The following is a 20,000-nucleotide window of genomic DNA, read 5'->3' as shown; positions in this document are numbered from 1 at the left end:
CTGGATGAGTTTCTGTACCGCAGCTCTTCACCAGAACTTTTTCATCTGAGCCAGAAAATAGAAAAGTGCGGAGAATGTTACATAAAATTTATCATACAGAAGCTCTTAATGGCCATTACATGCATTTCTTCAGATTTTCCTCACATTTAGTCCATCTCCATTTCTCCTCCAGTTCTCCTTTAGTTCTCCTTTAGTTCTTCTCATTTCCTATACTGTGTTTATTTCCCCATGTGTAATATTTTCCCTGTTTGAGTCTGGTCATGTTTCAGTTTTCACTCTTATCTTTACACAATTCTTATTCTTTTTTGTTACATTTCTCTATTTTATCTCTATTACTCTTCTATTTCTATCTCTTTTTCTCTCACACACACATACACAAACACACACACCACATACTACAAACACATACCACACACACATACCACACAAACACACACACACATACTACACACACACACATACACACACACATACACACAAACACACACACACACACACACTACACACACACATACACACAAACACACACACACACACACACACACAGACACACACACACACACACACACACACACACACACACACACACACACACACACACACACACACTACACACACACAACACACACACACACATACTACACACACACACATACACACACATACACACAAACACACACACATACACATACACACACACATACCACACACACACACCACAAACTACACAAACACACACACACACACATACACACAAACACACACACACCTCACACACACACACATACACACACACACACACACACACACACCACACACACACACTACACACACACACACACATATACACACCCCATATAGACACAGGGTGTGTGTGAGGGTGTGTATAAGGGTGTGTATAAAGGTGTGTATAAGGGTGTGTGTGAGGTGTATAAGGGTGTGTGTATGAGGTGTGTGTGAGGTGTGTATGAGGTGTGTATGAGGGTGTGTGTGAGGTGTATGAGGTGTGTATGAGGGTGTGTGTGAGGGTGTGTATAAGGGTGTGTGTGTGAGGGTGTGTGTGAGGGTGTGTGTGTGTGTAAGGGTGTGTGAGGGTGTGTGTAAGGTGTGTATAAGAGGTGTGTGAGGTGTGTATAAGAGGTGTGTGAGGGTGTGTGAGGGTGTGTATGAGGTGTGTAAGGTGTGTATAAGGTGTGTGTGTATGAGGTGTGTGAGGGTGTGTAAGGGTGTGTGTATAAAGGTGTGTATAAGGGTGTGTATGAGGTGTGTGTGAGGGTGTGTGTGAGGTGTGTGTGTATAAGGGTGTGTAAAAGGTGTGTATGAGGTGTGTGTATGAGGTGTGTGTGTGAGGGTGTGTATAAGGGTGTATAAGGGGTGTATAAGGGTGTGTGTATAAAGGTGTGTATAAGGTGTGTATAAGGTGTGTATAAAGGTGTGTATAAGGGTGTGTATATGGGGTGTGTATAAGGGTGTGTGTATAAGGGTGTGTGAGGTGTGTATAGGGTGTGTAAGGGTGTGTAAAAGGTGTGTATGAGTGTGTATGAGGGTGTGAGGGTGTGTATATAAGGGTGTGTGTATAAAAGGTGTGTATGAGGTGTGTATAAGGGTGTGTATAAGGTGTGTATAAAGGTGTGTATAAGGTGTGTGAGGGTGTGTGTGTATAAGGGTGTGTGTATAAGGGTGTGTATAAGGGTGTGTCTGAGGGTGTGTATAAGAGGTGTGTGTAAGGGTGTGTAAAAGGTGTGTAAGAGGTGTATAAGGGTGTGTATAGGGTGTGTATGAGGTGTGTAAGGTGTGTATAAGGGTGTGTATAAGGTGTGTATAAGGGTGTGTGAATGGGGTGTGTGAATGGGTGTGTATGAGGGGTGTGTATGAGGGGTGTGTGTAAGGGGTGTGTATAAAGGGTGTGTGAATGGGGATGGAGCTTGTTGAGCCATTAAAGAGGACATCACTTTGTACTAGTGTTTATGGACTGCACAGTGTGATATGGAATCAGTGTTTCTCCACAGCATCTTATCATGCAGTGTTGTGGAGACACTCTTCTGTGTTTTCTCCCGGGTCTGAATTCCACTGATTAAGGCACGGCACTCATGTCAAGAACATTATGCGAATTTTACAAATATTTTGGGATTTAATTAATCTGTACTAGTGTTTATCATCTGCAGACAAATGGCTTATTGGAGCGATTTAATCAAACCCTCAAAAATATGATTTGGAAATTTGTGCACAAGGATGCACGGAACTGGGAACTGGGCGTGAAACATTACTATTCATAGTGCAAGAGGTCCCACAAGCCTCTGTGTGGTTTTCAACATTTAAATTATTATACATCTGTAAGCCACATGTCATCTGTGAAAATTTTGACGAAGGACAATCTAACAGCAAAAATGAACTTCAATGCGTTCTTGATCTGAGAGTAAAACATCATGACATGGGGCAATTAACACCCAAACATCTGCTACAGACAAAAACAACAGCCCCGGCTGTACAGTACTGCATAACAGGGACATGCAGCTGCATGAATTTGCATCAGGAAATAAAGTGCTTGTGTTAATACCCATGTCTCACACACACACACACACACACACACACACACACACACACACACACACACACACACACTCTGTGTATGGCTGTGTGTGTGTGTGTGTGTGTGTGTGTGTGTGTGTGTGTGTGTGTGTGTGTGTGTGTACAGTATTGTGGTTGACCCTGCACTCTTTCCCCCATGTAGAGACACAGTCTGTGTGCAAATCTGATTTATCTCTTGTCAGCGGGTGGATTTGATCGGCATCCAGAGTCCATGCTGTGACAGAGAGTATTTAACATCGACTTCTGTACAAGTGTGTGTGTGTGAACCTCTTCAGAGCTCTGAGCTGCTGCTGCTGGACAACAGTAAGTTATTACATTCTTTCTGATCTCATCTTTTTTCCTTAAATTAATGGCTGTGTGTTTTGTGTAGCTATATTGTATATTGTGTCATTGTTATGTTGTGTTGTTATTTTGTTGTGTAGTAGTTTTACTCACACTCTGTATATAAACATTCTTCTCAGTTTAGAGAATTTCAGTTCAAACACTATCACAAAAACGTACAAATAAATGTATTTTATTTTTACACTTTACTACTTTTACTCTAACTCCATGAGACATGTGTGTGTGTGTGTGTGTGTGTGTGTGTGTGTGTGTGTGTGTGTGTACTGTGGTAAGTTGAATGTTATGTGTGTGTGATGTGTGTGTGTGTGTGTGTGTGTGTGTGTGTGTGTGTGTGTGTGTGTGTGTGTGTGTACTGTGGTAAGCTGAATGTTATGTGTGTGTGATGTGTGTGTACTGTGGTAAGTTGAATGTTATGTGTGTGTGATGTGTGATGTGTGTGTGTGTGGGGGGGGGGGGTAGATAGATCGTCAGTGTGATAAAGGAGTTAATTTGGTTAATTATGATGTTATAAAAAGTTATTAAACTTCAGGTGTGTATGTGTGTGTTCTCTGTGCAGATGAAGTGTGTGTTTGTGTGTGTTGTGGTGTTGGCGATGCTAGGAGTGAGAGTTCAGGCCTTCAGCTTTAATGATCTGACTGACTATGTGGATAAACATCAGGAGGAGTATGTAGAGGTAATAACGGTGTAATAACACTAATAACCGCATAATAATGTGGTAATAATTACATTTAATTCATGTTTATTTGTATTGCGCTTTTAATAATGAACATCGTCTCAGAGCAGCTTCACACAGATACTGTGGTGATATTGAATAAGATGTTCTTTATAAGTGTGAGTTTGTGATTGATGAACAAGCCGGTGGAGACTGTGGTGAAGGAAAAATTCCCCACTAATAACGCTAATGACACGGTAATAACACTGTAATAACACTAATAACCCCGTACTAATGTTGTAATACACTAATGACGCCGTAAAGATGTTGTAATACACTAATGACATCATAATAAATCTGTAATAACACTAACAGAACTGTAATACACTAATGACAGGTAATAATGCTGTAATAACACTGACACTCTAATAACACTGTAATAACACTAATGACACTCTAATAACGCTGTAATAATAGTATTGACACTGTAATAACACTAATGACACCATAATAATGCTGTATTAGCACTAACAGCACTGTAATAATACTGTACTAACACTTGACACTGTAAAAACATTAATGACACTGTAAGAACAATGTAATAATGCTGTAATAACAATACGACGCTAATAAGGCTGTAATAACACTATTGACAATGTGATAACACTAATCACACTGTAATACAATGTAAATACGCTGCAATAATACTAATACTATTGATGATATCATACGAATTCCACTGTAATAATGCTGTAATAACACTATTTACACTAATAACATTATTGACACTGTAATAACGCTGTAATAACACTATTGATGCTGCAATAACCTGAATGGCACTGTTATAACGCTGTAATAACACTATTGACACTGTAATAACACTTTTGATGCTGTAATAACAGTAATGAAAGTTAGCCCAAATGTCTACTTTGCATCTGTTGCCCCTTGCCAGATTTTAAAAAGGCAACCTGGTTGTTCATCAGGGACAAACTTACACTTATAAACAACATCTTATTCTTCTTATCGCCACATTATCTGTGTAAAGCTGCTCTGAGACAATGGTTATTGTTAAAAGTGCAATACAAATAAACATGAATTGAATTTAAAATCAAAAAGTTATCACACAAACATACAATAACATTTATAGTTACATACAATACAGTAACATACAATAACATTTATAGTTACATACAATACAGTAACATACAATAACATTTATAGTTACATACAATACAGTTACATACAATAACATTTATAGTTACATACAATACAGTAACATACAATAACATTTACAGTTACATACAATACAGTTACATACAATAACATTTATAGTTACATACAATACAGTAACATACAATAACATTTACAGTTACATACAATACAGTTACATACAATAACATTTATAGTTACATACAATACAGTAACATACAATAACATTTACAGTTTCATAATATACAGTAACATACAATAACATTTACAGTTACATACAATACAGTTACATACAATAACATTTACAGTTACATACAATATAATTTAGAGTTACATACAATAACATTTACAGTTACATACAATACAGTAACATACAATAACATTTACAGTTTCATACAAAACAGTAACATACAATAACATTTACAGTTACATACAATACAGTTAAATACAATAACATTTACAGTTACATACAATACAGTTACATACAATAACATTTACAGTTACATACAATAACATTTACAGTAACATACAATACAGTTACATACAATAACATTTACAGTTACATACAATAACATTTACAGTAACATACAATACAGTTACATACAATAACATTTACAGTAACATACAATAACATTTACAGTTACATACAATACAGTTACATACAATAACATTTACAGTTACATACAATAACATTTACAGTAACATACAATACAGTTACATACAATAACAGTTACAGTTACATACAATATCATTTACAGTTACATACAATAACATTTACAGTTACCTACAATGACATTTACAGTTACATACAATTACATTTACAGTTACATACAATACAGTTACATACAATAACATTTACAGTAACATACAATAACATTTACAGTTACATACAATAACACTTCTACCGATAATAATGGCAATATAAAAAATATATATTTTTACACCATTATAAATGTGTTTTTGTGTGTGTGTGTGTGTGTGTGTGTGTGTGTGTGTGTGTGTGTTTGAGGCTCTGAGAGACTGGGTGTCTATAGAGAGTGACTCCAGTGATATCACTAAGAGGGCGGAGCTACAACGTATGATGGGTGTGGTGGAGGAGAAGCTGCGTGGGATGAAGGGAAACGTTAGTATGATGGACATCGGCACTGAGACGGTCAGGATACACACACACACACACACACACACACACACACACACACACACACACACACACAAACAACAAAAATACACACACACCTGCACACATTTAAACATAACAAATAGATACACACACACTCACACACACACATGCACACGTATACACAAACATTAATACACCAGTAATACACACACAAACACACACACATTAAAACATCAGAAATAAACACACACACCAATACACAAACATATTAATACATCATTAATACACACAAACACACACACACACACACACACACACACACAAACATCAGAAATACACACACACCTGCACACATTTAAACATAACAAATAGATACACACACACACAAACACACACACATGCAGACATATACACAAACATTAATACACACACAAACACACACACACACACACACACACACACACACACACACAGCATTTACTATTTTGTGTTTCTGTGTGGGGTGGGCAGTTGGAGGATGGCAGGGTTGTTGCGTTACCGAGTGTGGTGACGGCGGTGTTTGGTGATGATGAGAATAAACACACAGTGTGTGTGTATGGACACGTGGACGTACAGCCAGCCAGGAGAGAAGACGGCTGGACCACAGACCCCTACAACCTCACAGAGATTAACGGTTCAGTAAACATTTAACTCCTTGTGTGCCCACAAGCGCAGTGTGTGTTTTACACATTTACACATTTTCCAATCAGCAGATCATTTATCAATCCTTTACACACACACACACACACACACACACACACACACACACACACACACACACACACACTCAGACACTAAATATTTTATGTTGGTGTCCAGAACTTTAAATGTTTTACATTTGTTTAGTTTTTTGTGTGACTGTGACTCCGCCTCCTCTGGCATTTAGACGGGGTTGTTTTATGTATCTATACCCAGGAGGACTCGCTTCAATTAATTCTACATATTCATTCAGTTTTATCCACATTTCTGTCAAACACATTATTTTATAAACTCATGGTCGGTAATAATTTCATTTATTTATTACATTTAGTAAGCGATTTTGACGTGAGAGATCTAATATTCAACAATCCTGTCTTTAGATCAGAGGTGCTGCTGTGCGTTCAGTCCTATTTAATTTAATGTTAATCAGGTTACTTAAACAGACTTTCTGAGAATTCCTATATTTTGGTTTTGCTCGGGGGACAGACACAGTCTCAATATGGTAGATCCTGAGTGACGACTCTGTGCAGCTAGCAGACGGTCGGTTTAGCCTGTCTGTCTGCTCCCTGGCCTTGGCTCTGGACAGTCACTGGTTAACTAGTGCTGTTCTAAGACTATTACCTATACTACAAGAAATGAGAGCAGCACCTTCCAGAGTGGGATGGATACCAGGCCAGCCTTGCCCTCAAAATTTTTTCAATTATCTATGAAGCCCACAATGTTTTTGGAGCACCACTCGGACATCCAGCAGTTCAGTGACCATAACCTGCTGTAAACTACATTGCCAAGTTGCATTGGGATGGGGCCAGAGCATGTTACTGCATCTTAGAGAACCTGTGCTTTCCTAGACACCTAAGCTGACCTGCTATGTCCGGCGCCCTGGCTCCCGGTATACACATGACCTGTGCTGCTGGTGCCCCTAAAGATCTTGCTAATATCACGTGCCATAGAATAAAGTCTCCTATAACCAGAGCTCTGCTCTTGCACTAATTCTCTCTAGACTCTGGATGCTCCTCTAATGCTAAGATCTTTTCCATCAAAGAGAAAACTAACTAAAACTTCTCACAGATAAAATTATCGGAGAAAGACTGACTAAACATGTCACACTTCACACACTGAATGAGCTGGATGCTCGCCATAGCAGACAAAATTACGTACCCTAACGTGGTTACAATTGTGTGTTAGTAGTTCTGATGGGAATGGCCTCCACTCACGGCTCCAAACAGGGAATGAAACACTCTTCCAAAAGGAAAAGAATAAAGAAAATTGCAGATTATTTAAGGGAAAAGAGCAAAAAAAACCCTTAAAATTTATACGCATGCACAAACATGAAATTCATGTCAAACAAATCAACAACAGGAAGCTGTTTTGGTTCCTGAACTCTGTCTGAGCTTACAGACATGTTCTTAACATGTTTTTAATCTTCATATCTCTCCTGCAGGAAACTTATATGGCAGAGGAGCATCTGATAATAAAGCTCCGGTCCTCGCCTGGATTCATGCAGTGGAGGCATATACAGCTCTGAACATGGTGAGTGTCAGTGCACACACACACACACACACACACACACACACACACACACACACACACACACACAGAGTCATTACTATAATAATAATCACTGGTGCTGGTGTTGGTGGTCAGGAGCTGCCGGTGAATGTGAAGTTCCTGATAGAGGGGATGGAGGAGACAGGTTCTAATGGTCTGGATGTTTTGGTGGAGTCTCAGAGAGATGCTTTTTTCTTTGATGTGGATTATATTGTGATCTCAGACTGCGGCTGGCAGAGCACTCGCCCTGCTCTCACCTATGGCACCCGTGGGAACTGCTACTTCTATGCTCAGGTCCTACACACACTGCTACACAATCATTCAAACATCTCTTTCTCCTCCTCCTTCTCATCATCATAATTATAATCATCATCATCATTATAATTATCATCATCACCATCATCATCATCACCATCATCATCATCATCATCATCATCATCATCATAATTATAATCATCATCATCATCATCATCATCATCACCATCATCATCATCATCATCATCATCATCATCATAATTATAATCATCATCATCATTATAATTATCATCATCACCATCATCATCATCATCATCACCATCATCATCATAATTATAATCATCATCATCATTATAATTATCATCACCATCATCATCATCACCATCATCATCATCATCATCATCATCATCATCATAATTATAATCATCATCATCACCATCATCATCATCATCATCATCATCATCATAATTATAATCACCATCATCATCATCATTATAATTATCATCATCATCATCATCATCATCATCATCATAATTATAATCATCATTATTCTATTGTATGGTGTTGTATTGTTTTGTTCTGTGTTGTATTGTGTTGTGTTGTATGGTGTTGTATAGTATTGTGTTGTATTGTGTTGTGTTGTGTTGTGTGTGTTACAGGTGGAGGGCCCGAAACAGGATCTACACTCCGGAGTGGACGGAGGCGCTGTGATCGAGCCCATGAGCGACCTGATTGGAATTCTAAGTGCTCTCTGAATTTTACTTACAAATTACATCTTCTTTATCACACACACACACACACACACACACACACACACACACACACACACACTATAATCTATAATCACACACTCTATAATCTCACACACACACAAAGAGTTGTAGTGTAATGGTGATTTCTGTGTCTCAGACTCACTGATTAGTGCGAGCGGTCAGATCCTGATCCCTGGAGTTGCAGATGCAGTTGCAGACTTCACTGAGGAGGAGAAGAAGATCTATGAGAAGGTAGATTTTGACATGGAGACATACAGGAGCTCAATCGGTGTGGAGCGCCTCATGTATGACAACAAGGTCAGAATTTATTTCTCTAATTTATTCCCTACACTTCAGATGTATTTATGTTCCTCAGGGATTGTTGATGTTCAGCTCCTGGAGAATTCTGATTAATGCTTAGAACATGGGAATGTTGGTTATGGGATCACTTAGGTGGACCTTCTGGCTCATATGTGGCGTTTTCCCACCATATCCATCCATGGGATTGAGGGAGCTTTCTGTGGCTTTGGAACTAAAACCGTGATCCCCGCTAAAGTCACCGCCAAATTCTCCATCCGTCAGGTTCCCAACATGAATCCTGCAGTTGTGGAGAAACAGGTAGAAGATGAAGATCATCACACTGTACAGTACACTGATGAAGGAATTGATGGGTCAGAGATGATTTGTGACAGTAAACTCCCTGTTCAGGTAACGGATCACCTGCACGGCGTGTTCCAGCAGAGAAAGAGTCCGAATAAACTCAAGGTGAAGATGATCATCGGTGTGAAGCCGTGGTTAACAGACACCAAAAATGCGCTGTACGAGGCTGGAAAAAGAGCAGTGAAGAAAGGTCTGCATCACGCCATCACACAAACACGCCATCACATCATCACAATCACACCATCACATCATCACAATCATGCCATCACACCACCCTGCCTTCACCCCACCCTGCCTTCACACCACCCTGCCTTCACACCACCCTGCCTTCACACTAAACACCATCATGCAAACATGCCATTACACCAACACGCCATCATACCAACACATCATCACACTATAGTGCAAACAGGTCATCACACCAACACATCAACATGCCATCAAGCCACCACGTCAACACATCAACACACCATCACACAAAAACACCAACATGTCAACACGCCAACACATCAGCATGCCCTTAACCCTCACTCACTCATCATCACAAACACTAATGTAATGTTTTGCTGCAGTGTTCAGTGTGGAGCCGGAACTGATCCGAGAGGGAGGGACAATCCCCATCGCTCGCACGTTTCAGGACATGACTGGGAAAGACATCATCATGTTGCCCATCGGAGGCTTCGACGACGGCCTGCACTCACAGAATGAGAAGATCAGCAGGTCAGTACTCAGAGATCAGAAGATCAGCATTGGGTGAAACTGTGCAGAGGTGGTGTTTAGATGATTAGATGAACTAGTGAAGGTTCAGCGAGATGTTCAGATGATGATCACCCAGAGCGCTGATTTTGTTTTTCAGGTATAACTACATGGAGGGCACGAAGCTCTTCATCTCCTTCCTGCATGAGGTTTCTCACATCAAGAACAACTGATGATGGCTGATCACATGGTGCTGGGACCAGTTTCTCAAACATATGCTCTGATGCTCTCTCTCTCTCTCTCTCTCTCTCTCTCTCTCTCTCTCTTTTCTCTCTGTCTACCTCTCTCTCTCCCCCCCCTTTCTCTCCCTCTATCTTTCTCTCTCTCTCTCTCCTCTCTCTCTCTCTCTGTCTTTCTCTCCTTCTCTCTCTCTCTCTCTCTCTCTCTCTCTCTCTCTCTCTCTCCTTCTCTCTCAGTAGATGATGACATGACGCAGGACAGAGAAAAATCTTTGTTGTTATTGTTGTTGTTGTTGTTGTTGTTATAGTATATAAATGTATTAGTAAAATCACACTTTCAGAAAAATAACAAAAGAAGCCATGGAGACTTTTATTGTGTAGTTTTCAGGACAGATGTGTGAGCTGGTGGCTGCAGGTTGCCAGGTTGCACCACCTTATATAAGAAATACCCTGAGTAACATCTGTAAGAGAGAGAGAGAATCCTACAGTGTTATTTCTCCACACACACATGAGCACTGCACTGTACTCTCACACACACACACACACACACACACACACACACACACACACACATGAGCACTGCACTGTACTCTCAAAAGATCTGTTTCTGTTTTCTTTTTCATTCCACTTTAGTCTTTGTCACACCTCACATTTCACTCCTTAAATCTCTCTCACACACACACACACACACACACACACACACACACACACACACACACACTGACTCATCATTACATGTGCTCTGTACACTTAAAAAGAATGGATTTCAGCTTTCAGCATATTTTCAGTGCTCTGCCTGCATCTTCCTGCTACTCTGCTTTTTTATTTGACCAGATTTCTTAAAGGAAAATTTTAATTCAGTTTGACTTTTTGTGTAAATGATGAACATGGACATGAACATGGAACTTTTTCAGAACATCAACTGAAACGACTTCTTATAAGAAACAGTCTAAAGTTTTGTTGTGTAATATGTTTCTTTCTTTGATAATAAAAACACTGATGATGCCTACAAGGCCAAAAATGGACCAGCACCATCTTACCTCAGTGACCTCATCACACCTCACACTGCACCACGCTGTCTGAGATCCTCCAGCACTGCTCCACTGGTACCACCTTCTCTCAGAATGAGAGGTAAGTACACTTCAAGGCTCTTCTCTGTTCTGGCACCGAGATGGTGGAATGAACTTCCCCTAGATGTTCGTCCAGCAGAGTCCCTGACTATCTTCAAGCGACGACTGAAGACCTACCTCTTCCTGAAATACCTACATTAGCACTTTCCAAGTTTGCTTTGTTTTTACATGTAAAAAACCTCTAACCAGAGTTACAGTCTGGACATGAACATCTGCTAAATACCACAAATGTGAATGTGAATGTGATTGTGAATGATTGTGATTGTGAATGTGATTGTGATTGTGATTGTGAATGTGAATGTGAATGTGATTGTGAATGTGATTGTGAATGTGATTGTGATTGTGATTGTGATTGTGAATGTGATTGTGAATGTGAATGTGAATGTGATTGTGATTGTGAATTTGATTGTGAATGTGTGATTGTGAATGTGATTGTGAATGTGATTGTGATTGTGATTGTGAATGTGATTGTGATTGTGAATGTGAATGTGATTGTGAATGTGATTGTGATTGTGAATGTGAATGTGAATGTGATTGTGATTGTGATTGTGAATGTGATTGTGATTGTGAATGTGATTGTGATTGTGAATGTGAATGTGATTGTGATTGTGATTGTGATTGTGAATGTGATTGTGATTGTGAATGTGATTGTGAATGTGAATGTGATTGTGATTGTGAATTGTGAATGTGAATGTGAATGTGAATGTGATTGTGAATGTGATTGTGAATGTGATTGTGATTGTGAATGTGAATGTGAATGTGAATGTGATTGTGATTGTGATTGTGAATGTAATTGTGAATGTGATTGTGAATGTAAATGTGATTGTGAATGTAATTGTGAATGTGAATGTAATTGTGAATGTGAATGTGAATGTGATTGTGATTGTGAATGTGAATGGATTGTGAATGTGATTGTGATTGTGAATGTGAATGTGAATGTGAATGTGATTGTGATTGTGAATGTGAATGTGATTGTGATTGTGAATGAATGTGATTGTGATTGTGAATGTAATTGTGAATGTGAATGAATGTGATTGTGATTGTGAATGTGAATGTGAATGGGATTGTGAATGTGATTGTGATTGTGAATGTGATTGTGAATGTGATTGTGATTGTGAATGTGATGTGATTGTGATTGTGAATGTGAATGTGATTGTGATTGTGATTGTGAATGTGATTGTGATTGTGATTGTGAATGTGAATGATTGTGATTGTGATTGTGAATGTGATTGTGAATGTGATTGTGAATGTGATTGTGATTGTGAATGTGAATGTGAATGTGATTGTGATTGTGAATGTGAATGTGAATGTGATTGTGAATGTGAATGAATGTGAATGTGATTGTGAATGTGAATGTGAATGTGATTGTGAATGTGATTGTGATTGTGATTGTGAATGTGATTGTGAATGTGATTGTGAATGTGAATGTGATTGTGAATGTGAATGTGAATGTGATTGTGAATGTGATTGTGAATGTGATTGTGATTGTGAATGTGATTGTGATTGTGAATGTGAATGTGAATGTGAATGTGATTGTGATTGTGAATGTGAATGTGAATGTGATTGTGATTGTGATTGTGAATGTAATTGTGAAAGTGATATCTGGAGCACTCGGTGATTCTCCTGTCCTGCACTCAGATGTTGTGCCTCGGTTTGCTCTAGTAGTTACTGCACATGATCCACTCGAGTTCGCTTCAGACCTGTAAATCTTTTATTTTATTTTAGTTGCCATTGTTGCTTTTGTGCAGTAGATAACATTTCATTTGTTTTTAAGAATTTATTATTATTATTTGTAATATTTTTAAGGCCATTTTGCAGGATTTTACCACCCGCACCTCCATTCACCCTCACATCCTGTCCCACGCCGAACTCGTCTCCGTCCCAGCTCCCGCAGGAGTGCTGGTCTCTGCTGGACACTTTTACATTCTACATTTACATCTAAGGGAGTTTTTCCTTGCCACAGTCGCCACGGCTGCTTATCAGGGATAAATGCACACCGCACGAAGTGGAACGTCGTTTCATTTCACTGTGTACTGCGTCAGATGATTGAAATGACAATAAAAGCTTCTTGACTCTTGACACTTGAAATTTAACCTGTCAATCAATTCCATTTCAGTTTATTTCTATAGTGTTTTTTACAGTGGACATTGTCTCAAAGCAACTTTACAGAATGTAAGAATTGTGAATTCACAGAAAGTGAATGATGTGTATTTATTTTTGATGATGAAGCCTGGGGCAACTGTGATGAAGGAACTCCCTGTCTGGGTGACACCAAGAGTGTGATTATAAATGATAAAAAAAATTGCAAACACTGAGAGTGAGAAACACCATGAGCATGTGATTATAAAAGTCCCTTATACATTTTTTTTTACACAGCGGTGAAGAATCTATGATCCGTAAACCACATGCGACCTGATTGACTGTTACTCCGGTCCACTGAGTGTTCAGAAAGTTGTCCTCATTTATTTTGTCTTTTTCCTGCAATACATTATGTTTCAGTTTATTCCATTAAATGCTGCACTCAGTGTGAGCCGTACCTTAACAATAAATTTACCAAAGAAAAGAAAAGTCAACAGTCACTAAAGTCCAATTTAAAGCTGTTTGTCTTATTTACCAATAAACCGTTGCAGTTTTTAAAGGCGGAAATTTCAGTCTCCACTTTTGGAACAAGATTAGCAGCCAATGTAAGGATTTGCGAGTGTGACAAATGGTGACATCTAGACGACTGGGTCAGAGCGTCTCCAAAACTGCAGCTCTTGTGGGATGTTCCTGGCTTGCAGTGGTCAGACTCTATCTAAAGTGCTCCAAGGAAGGAACAGTGGTGAACTGGCGACAGAGTCATGGGGGTTTGAGGATCATCGATGCACGTGAGGAGCAAAGGCTGGACCGAGTGTTCCGATCCAACAGACAAGCTCCTGTAGCTCAAACTGCTAAAGAAGTTCCTGCTGTTGGTGCTCGTGGGGCCACGACTATTTTAGAAGCAAAAGGGGACTAACATGATATTAGGGAGGTGGTTATCATGTTATGGCTGATCGCTGTATAAACCCCACCCGTTACTGCTTTTGGACTTCTATTTTAACCCCAAGTGTGGGCTGTGGAGAATTCCCCCTATACCCTACCTAGTGGCCTTGGTGTGTAACAGGGAGTGGTTTGGGAACGGACGGGGATTTGGTGGTGAGGGGATCTGGCAACCAGTGTCAAAATGAAACCAGGACACTGAGTGTTAGCTTTGTGATTAGCTTAGCTCGTAGCCTTTGCGGGTAAAGCGGCTAAACTCGGTTTAAGAAAAAAAAAGTAATTACGCATTTTAAAACAAATTCATATTTAATAAACTGGATTATTAGAGACAGTGGACTGTAGCTGTTAGCATCACGGCGCACAGGCTAGCAGCTCCGCACCGCTTTAACAGGTAACGATCATGCTAATGCTAACTAAACAGCTAAAGGTTTTAGCACTGCACACTTAACTGTAAAGGAATAATTATGTGTGTGTGTGCGCGCGCGTGTGTGTGTGTGTGTGTGTGTGAGAGAGAGTGAAGTCAGCAATACCGCTCAGGGTTACAGCAGCGAGCAGGCTAGTTACACAGTTAGCAAACAGTGTACTATGCTAAGCTAATTGTTTGCTAATGACTGAGTCGAAGCAGTCTGACAACAGTGTGTGAGTCAGAGACAGTGCGTGAGACAGAGTCTGAGACAGTGTCTTTGAGATAGTGTGTGAGACAGTGTGAGACAGTGCGTGAGACAGTCTGAGACAGTAAGATAGAATCTGAGATAGTGTGTGAGAGTCTGAGACAGTGTTTTTAGAAGAGATTTAAATGGAAGATATTAATAAATACTTGTACATGTATAACCACACACACACACACACACACACACACACACACACACACAGCCTTGTGGTGTGTAGTAAGTGTGTTGATATGAAAAGGTGTTTCTTAGAAATATATACTTAATAACAGAATCAGAATCCGGTTCACTGTAGTATGGTGTATGTTTACACACACACACACACACACACACACACACACACACACACACGGAATTTGGTTCCAGGTGTTGGTGACTCAAAAGTACAGACATAAATAATAACACAATACATTTAGTGTCTAGACGACTGTACAAAACACTACAGATTAAAAAAGAGCTCGTTATACAGAGTATGTGACGGATCAGTGCTGTACAAGTGTGAGAGTGCAGGATTGTGCAAACAGCTGCAGTGTGCGTCACATTATCTCATTAACATTACACTACATGGTGTACACATCACTTCCTGTCATATTTCTGCCACTTCCTGTCTTTACTCTGTTATACTCACTGTGTGTTCAGGCTCCTGATGACCCCTGACCCTGCGTTCCGGTGTGACCATGAGCAGTGTGACGCTGTGAAGCCATGAGTCAGAGGAACATCAGTGCCGACTTACTGAACAGACAGATCAGGGTCAGAACACACACACACACACACTGTCACTCAATGTATCACTGTGTAACTGCCATCAGGGTGTGAAATGTGTGTCTGTGTGTGTGCATGTGCAGGAGAACACGGCTCTGAGTTTTCAGAGACACTACCATGTGACTGACCCATTTATAAAACGACTTGGCCTGGAGGCGGAGCTACAGGTGAGCATTAACACACAATCTGTGTGTGTGTGTGTGTGTGTGTGTGTGTGTGTGTGTGTGTGTGTTCTTTTTTCACACTCTGCATTTCTGTATATGTTTATGTTTTTCAGGGTCACTCAGGGTGTGTGAACTGTCTGGAATGGAACGAGAAAGGAGAGTAAGTGTTTTTAGAGAGGCCACGCCTCCTTCTCTGAGGCTGACTCACAGAGGCCACACCTCCTTTACTGAGACTGACAGGTACAGAGGCCACGCCTCCATCATTAAGACGTCTCACCTGTTTGTGTGTGTGTGTGTGTGTGTGTGTGTGTGTGTGTGTTCAGTGTGTTAGCTTCAGGTTCTGATGATCAGCATGTGATGGTGTGGGATCCCTTTAGACACAGGAAGTTGATGAGCATGCACACAGGCCATGCTGCAAACATCTTCTCTGTCAAGGTAGACTCACATCACCTCACTAACATGATCAACATGCCCTCAACACGTCACCAACAACTCACCAACACGACCTTAACATGTGACCAACACGTGTCCAACACACCCTCAACACGTCACCAACACGCCCTCAACACGTCACCAACACGACCTTAACATGTGACCAACACGTGTCCAACACGCCACCAACACGACCTTAACATGTGACCAACACGTGTCCAACACGCCACCAACACGACCTTAACATGTGACCAACACGTGTCCAACACACCCTCAACACATCACCAACACGACCTTAACATGTGACCAACACGTGTCCAACACACCCTCAACACGTCACCAACACGACCTTAACATGTGACCAACACGTGTCCAACACACCCTCAACACATCACCAACACGACCTTAACATGTGACCAACACGTGTCCAACACACCCTCAACATGTCACCAACACGTCACCAACAACTCACCAACACGACCTTAACATGTGACCAACACGTGTCCAACACACCCTCAACACGTCACCAACACGACCTTAACATGTGACTAACACGTGTCCAACACACCCTCAACACATCACCTACATGCCCTCAACACGTAAAAAAAATCACCTACACGCCCTTAACATGTCACCAACACGCTCTCAATGTGTAACCAACACGCCTTCAACACATAAAAAAAACCATCACCATCACGCCCTCAACACGTCACATGTTTTCTGAATGTATATTCTGTATTAAATTGCGTTGATTAATTGTGATGTGTGATTTGTTGCTGTGGCGTGATGGAGGAGAAGCTGTTGTTTGGTGTGAATTTAAAGGTTGTGTGTAAACGTGTTGCGTGTAGTTCCTGCCTCACTCTGGAGATCGGATCCTGGTGACCGGAGCTGCAGATACCAAGGTCCATGTTCACGACGTGTCGGTGAAGGAGACCATCCACATGTTCTCTGATCACACAAACAGAGTGAAGCGCATTGCTACTGCCCCCATGTGGCCAAACACCTTCTGGAGCGCAGCAGAGGATGGGTTCATCAGGTGTGTGTGTGTGTGTGTGTGTGTGTGTGTGTGTGTGTGTGTGTGTGTGTGTGTGTGTGTGTGAGTGTGTGTGTGTGAGTGAGTGAGTGAGTGAGTGAGTGAGTGAGTGAGTGAGTGTGTGTGTGTGTATAGAGAGACCGTCATATAGGTGAAATGTGATGAAGGTAATGTTTAAAACCATCTTTCTTTCCTCACACACTCACTCACTCACACCACTCACTCACACACGCACTCACACACACTCACTCATTCACACACACACACACACACGCACTCACTCACACGCACTCACACACACTCACTCACACACACACACTCACTCCTCACTCACTCACACACACTCACTCACTCACCACACACTCACTCACACACTCACTCACTCACACACACACTCACACTCACTCACTCACACACACACACACACACACACACACACACTCACTCCTCACACACTCACTCACACACACACTCATTCACACACACTCACTCACTCACTCACTCACACACACCTCACTCACACACACACTCACTCACACACACACACACTCACACTCACTCATTCACTCACTCACACTCACTCACACTCATTCACACACACACTCACTCACTCACTCACACTCACACACACACACACACACACACACACAGGCAGTATGATCTGAGAGAGAGCAGTAAACGCTCGGACGTGTTAATAGATCTGACGGAATACTGCGGTCAGCTGGTGGAGGCCAAGTGTCTCGCTGTGAACCCGCGAGATAATAACTACCTCGCCGTGGGTGCTAACGGCCCATTCGTACGCCTTTACGACATCCGCATGATACACAACCACAGGTCAGCTCACACACACACACACACACACACACACACACAGTTGTCATCAGAGGAAAGCCTTACTGTGTTAAGTCTAACAGTGTGTGTGTGTGTGTGTGTGTGTGTGTGTGTGTGTGTGCGCTTCTTGTCTGTGTGTTGTCCTACAGGAAGTCTCTGAGTCAGAGTGCAGGAGTTCACACGTTCTGTGACAAACAGAAGCCCATCCCTGATGGAGCAGGACAGTACTACGTCGCAGGTACCGATAATGTACAACACTCTTTTCCTGAATCCTGCCTTCTTATTGGTCGGTCAGTGTTGATGAAATCTCTCTAACAGCAGCTTTGACAGTAGTGCAAGTTTATATTCTTACACACACACACACACACACATACTTGCTGATAACCAATAGATTTTTTTATGGATACTGTATAAATAAAACCACACCATATGAAATAGTACTGAACTTTATTACAAAAAATATTAAATTACAATACTGCATCATGAAAATGTGCTAATTGAAATAAATATGAATATATACATACACAAACAGCATGTGGTGTCAGTGATTCACCTCTAGAGGCCGCTCTCATACTGTATAATGATGGAGGACTTTCTCAGACGCAACCCTAAAAAACTATCAATATGGATATTTGCCGATAGCTGATAGTTCCAGCAATCAACCATCTGTTCTGATTTATCATCAGAACCGACGAATCAGTCGACCCCTAATCATCTCCCTCACTCTCTCTGTCTCTGTCTCTCTCTCTCTCTCTCTCTGCAGGTCACCTCCCAGTGAAACTACCGGATTATAATAACAGGCTGCGTGTGCTGGTGGCCACCTACGTGACCTTTAGTCCTGATGGGACAGAGCTGCTGGTGAATATGGGCGGAGAGCAGGTGAAGAGGCGATGTGGTTGTGGGCGGAGCTTATGTTTTATTTGTACAACTCATTGTAAATTTGGTTGTGTGACATCACTAATCCTTTCACCTAGTTCAATCAATTTAATGTGTGTGTGTGTGTGTGTGTGTGTGTGTGTGTGTGTGTGTGTGTGTGTGCTGTAAGGTGTATCTGTTTGATCTGACGTTCAAGCAGAGACCATACACCTTCCTGCTGCCCAAGAAGTGCCATTCCTCATCAGGTGGTGATTTCCTCTTTATTCTTCTTTTATTTCTGTTTACC

At 40.9% G+C, this 20,000-nt stretch overlaps 2 protein-coding genes across 3 annotated transcripts in view; both read left to right on the top strand.

Annotated features, from left to right (window-relative positions):
- Window positions 1–2,760: 2,760 nt before the first annotated feature.
- On the top strand, window positions 2,761–10,910 carry cndp1 (carnosine dipeptidase 1). The gene is made up of 12 exons (XM_046877398.1): window positions 2,761–2,892; window positions 3,488–3,604; window positions 5,802–5,945; window positions 6,423–6,585; window positions 8,092–8,180; window positions 8,295–8,492; window positions 9,113–9,197; window positions 9,363–9,523; window positions 9,659–9,823; window positions 9,914–10,055; window positions 10,438–10,585; window positions 10,722–10,910. The coding sequence occupies exons 2-12, from the start codon at window positions 3,488–3,490 to the stop codon at window positions 10,792–10,794; spliced, it is 1,485 nt and encodes a 494-aa protein (XP_046733354.1). The 5' UTR covers window positions 2,761–2,892; the 3' UTR covers window positions 10,795–10,910.
- A 4,184-nt stretch (window positions 10,911–15,094) lies between these two features.
- The window catches only part of wdtc1 (WD and tetratricopeptide repeats 1), a 10,401-nt gene continuing 5,495 nt past the window's right edge, over window positions 15,095–20,000 (top strand). For both annotated transcript variants that reach the window (XM_046833394.1, XM_046833393.1), the window contains exons 1-10: window positions 15,095–15,339; window positions 16,256–16,366; window positions 16,462–16,545; window positions 16,656–16,702; window positions 16,866–16,977; window positions 17,823–18,010; window positions 18,659–18,841; window positions 18,988–19,076; window positions 19,602–19,717; window positions 19,884–19,959. In XM_046833394.1, coding sequence (XP_046689350.1) covers window positions 16,319–16,366; window positions 16,462–16,545; window positions 16,656–16,702; window positions 16,866–16,977; window positions 17,823–18,010; window positions 18,659–18,841; window positions 18,988–19,076; window positions 19,602–19,717; window positions 19,884–19,959 — 943 coding nt within the window. In that variant the 5' untranslated portion in view covers window positions 15,095–15,339; window positions 16,256–16,318. The remainder of the gene's footprint in view (window positions 15,340–16,255; window positions 16,367–16,461; window positions 16,546–16,655; window positions 16,703–16,865; window positions 16,978–17,822; window positions 18,011–18,658; window positions 18,842–18,987; window positions 19,077–19,601; window positions 19,718–19,883; window positions 19,960–20,000) is intronic.

The sequence above is a fragment of the Silurus meridionalis genome, chromosome 21 (genome assembly GCF_014805685.1).
Source record: "Silurus meridionalis isolate SWU-2019-XX chromosome 21, ASM1480568v1, whole genome shotgun sequence".
In the NCBI taxonomy this organism is placed as follows: Eukaryota; Metazoa; Chordata; class Actinopteri; order Siluriformes; family Siluridae; genus Silurus; species Silurus meridionalis.
This window is presented reverse-complemented; position numbering and strand designations above follow the sequence as displayed.

Coding starts and splice junctions, on each gene's coding strand:
- cndp1 (XM_046877398.1), top strand. CDS start 3,488: ATGAAGTGTGTGTTTGTGTGTGTTGTGGTGTTGGCGATGCTAGGAGTG. Junction 6,586..8,091: donor CAACCTCACAGAGATTAACG/GTTCAGTAAACA, acceptor TCTCTCCTGCAG/GAAACTTATATGGCAGAGGA. Junction 8,493..9,112: donor ACTGCTACTTCTATGCTCAG/GTCCTACACACA, acceptor TGTGTGTTACAG/GTGGAGGGCCCGAAACAGGA.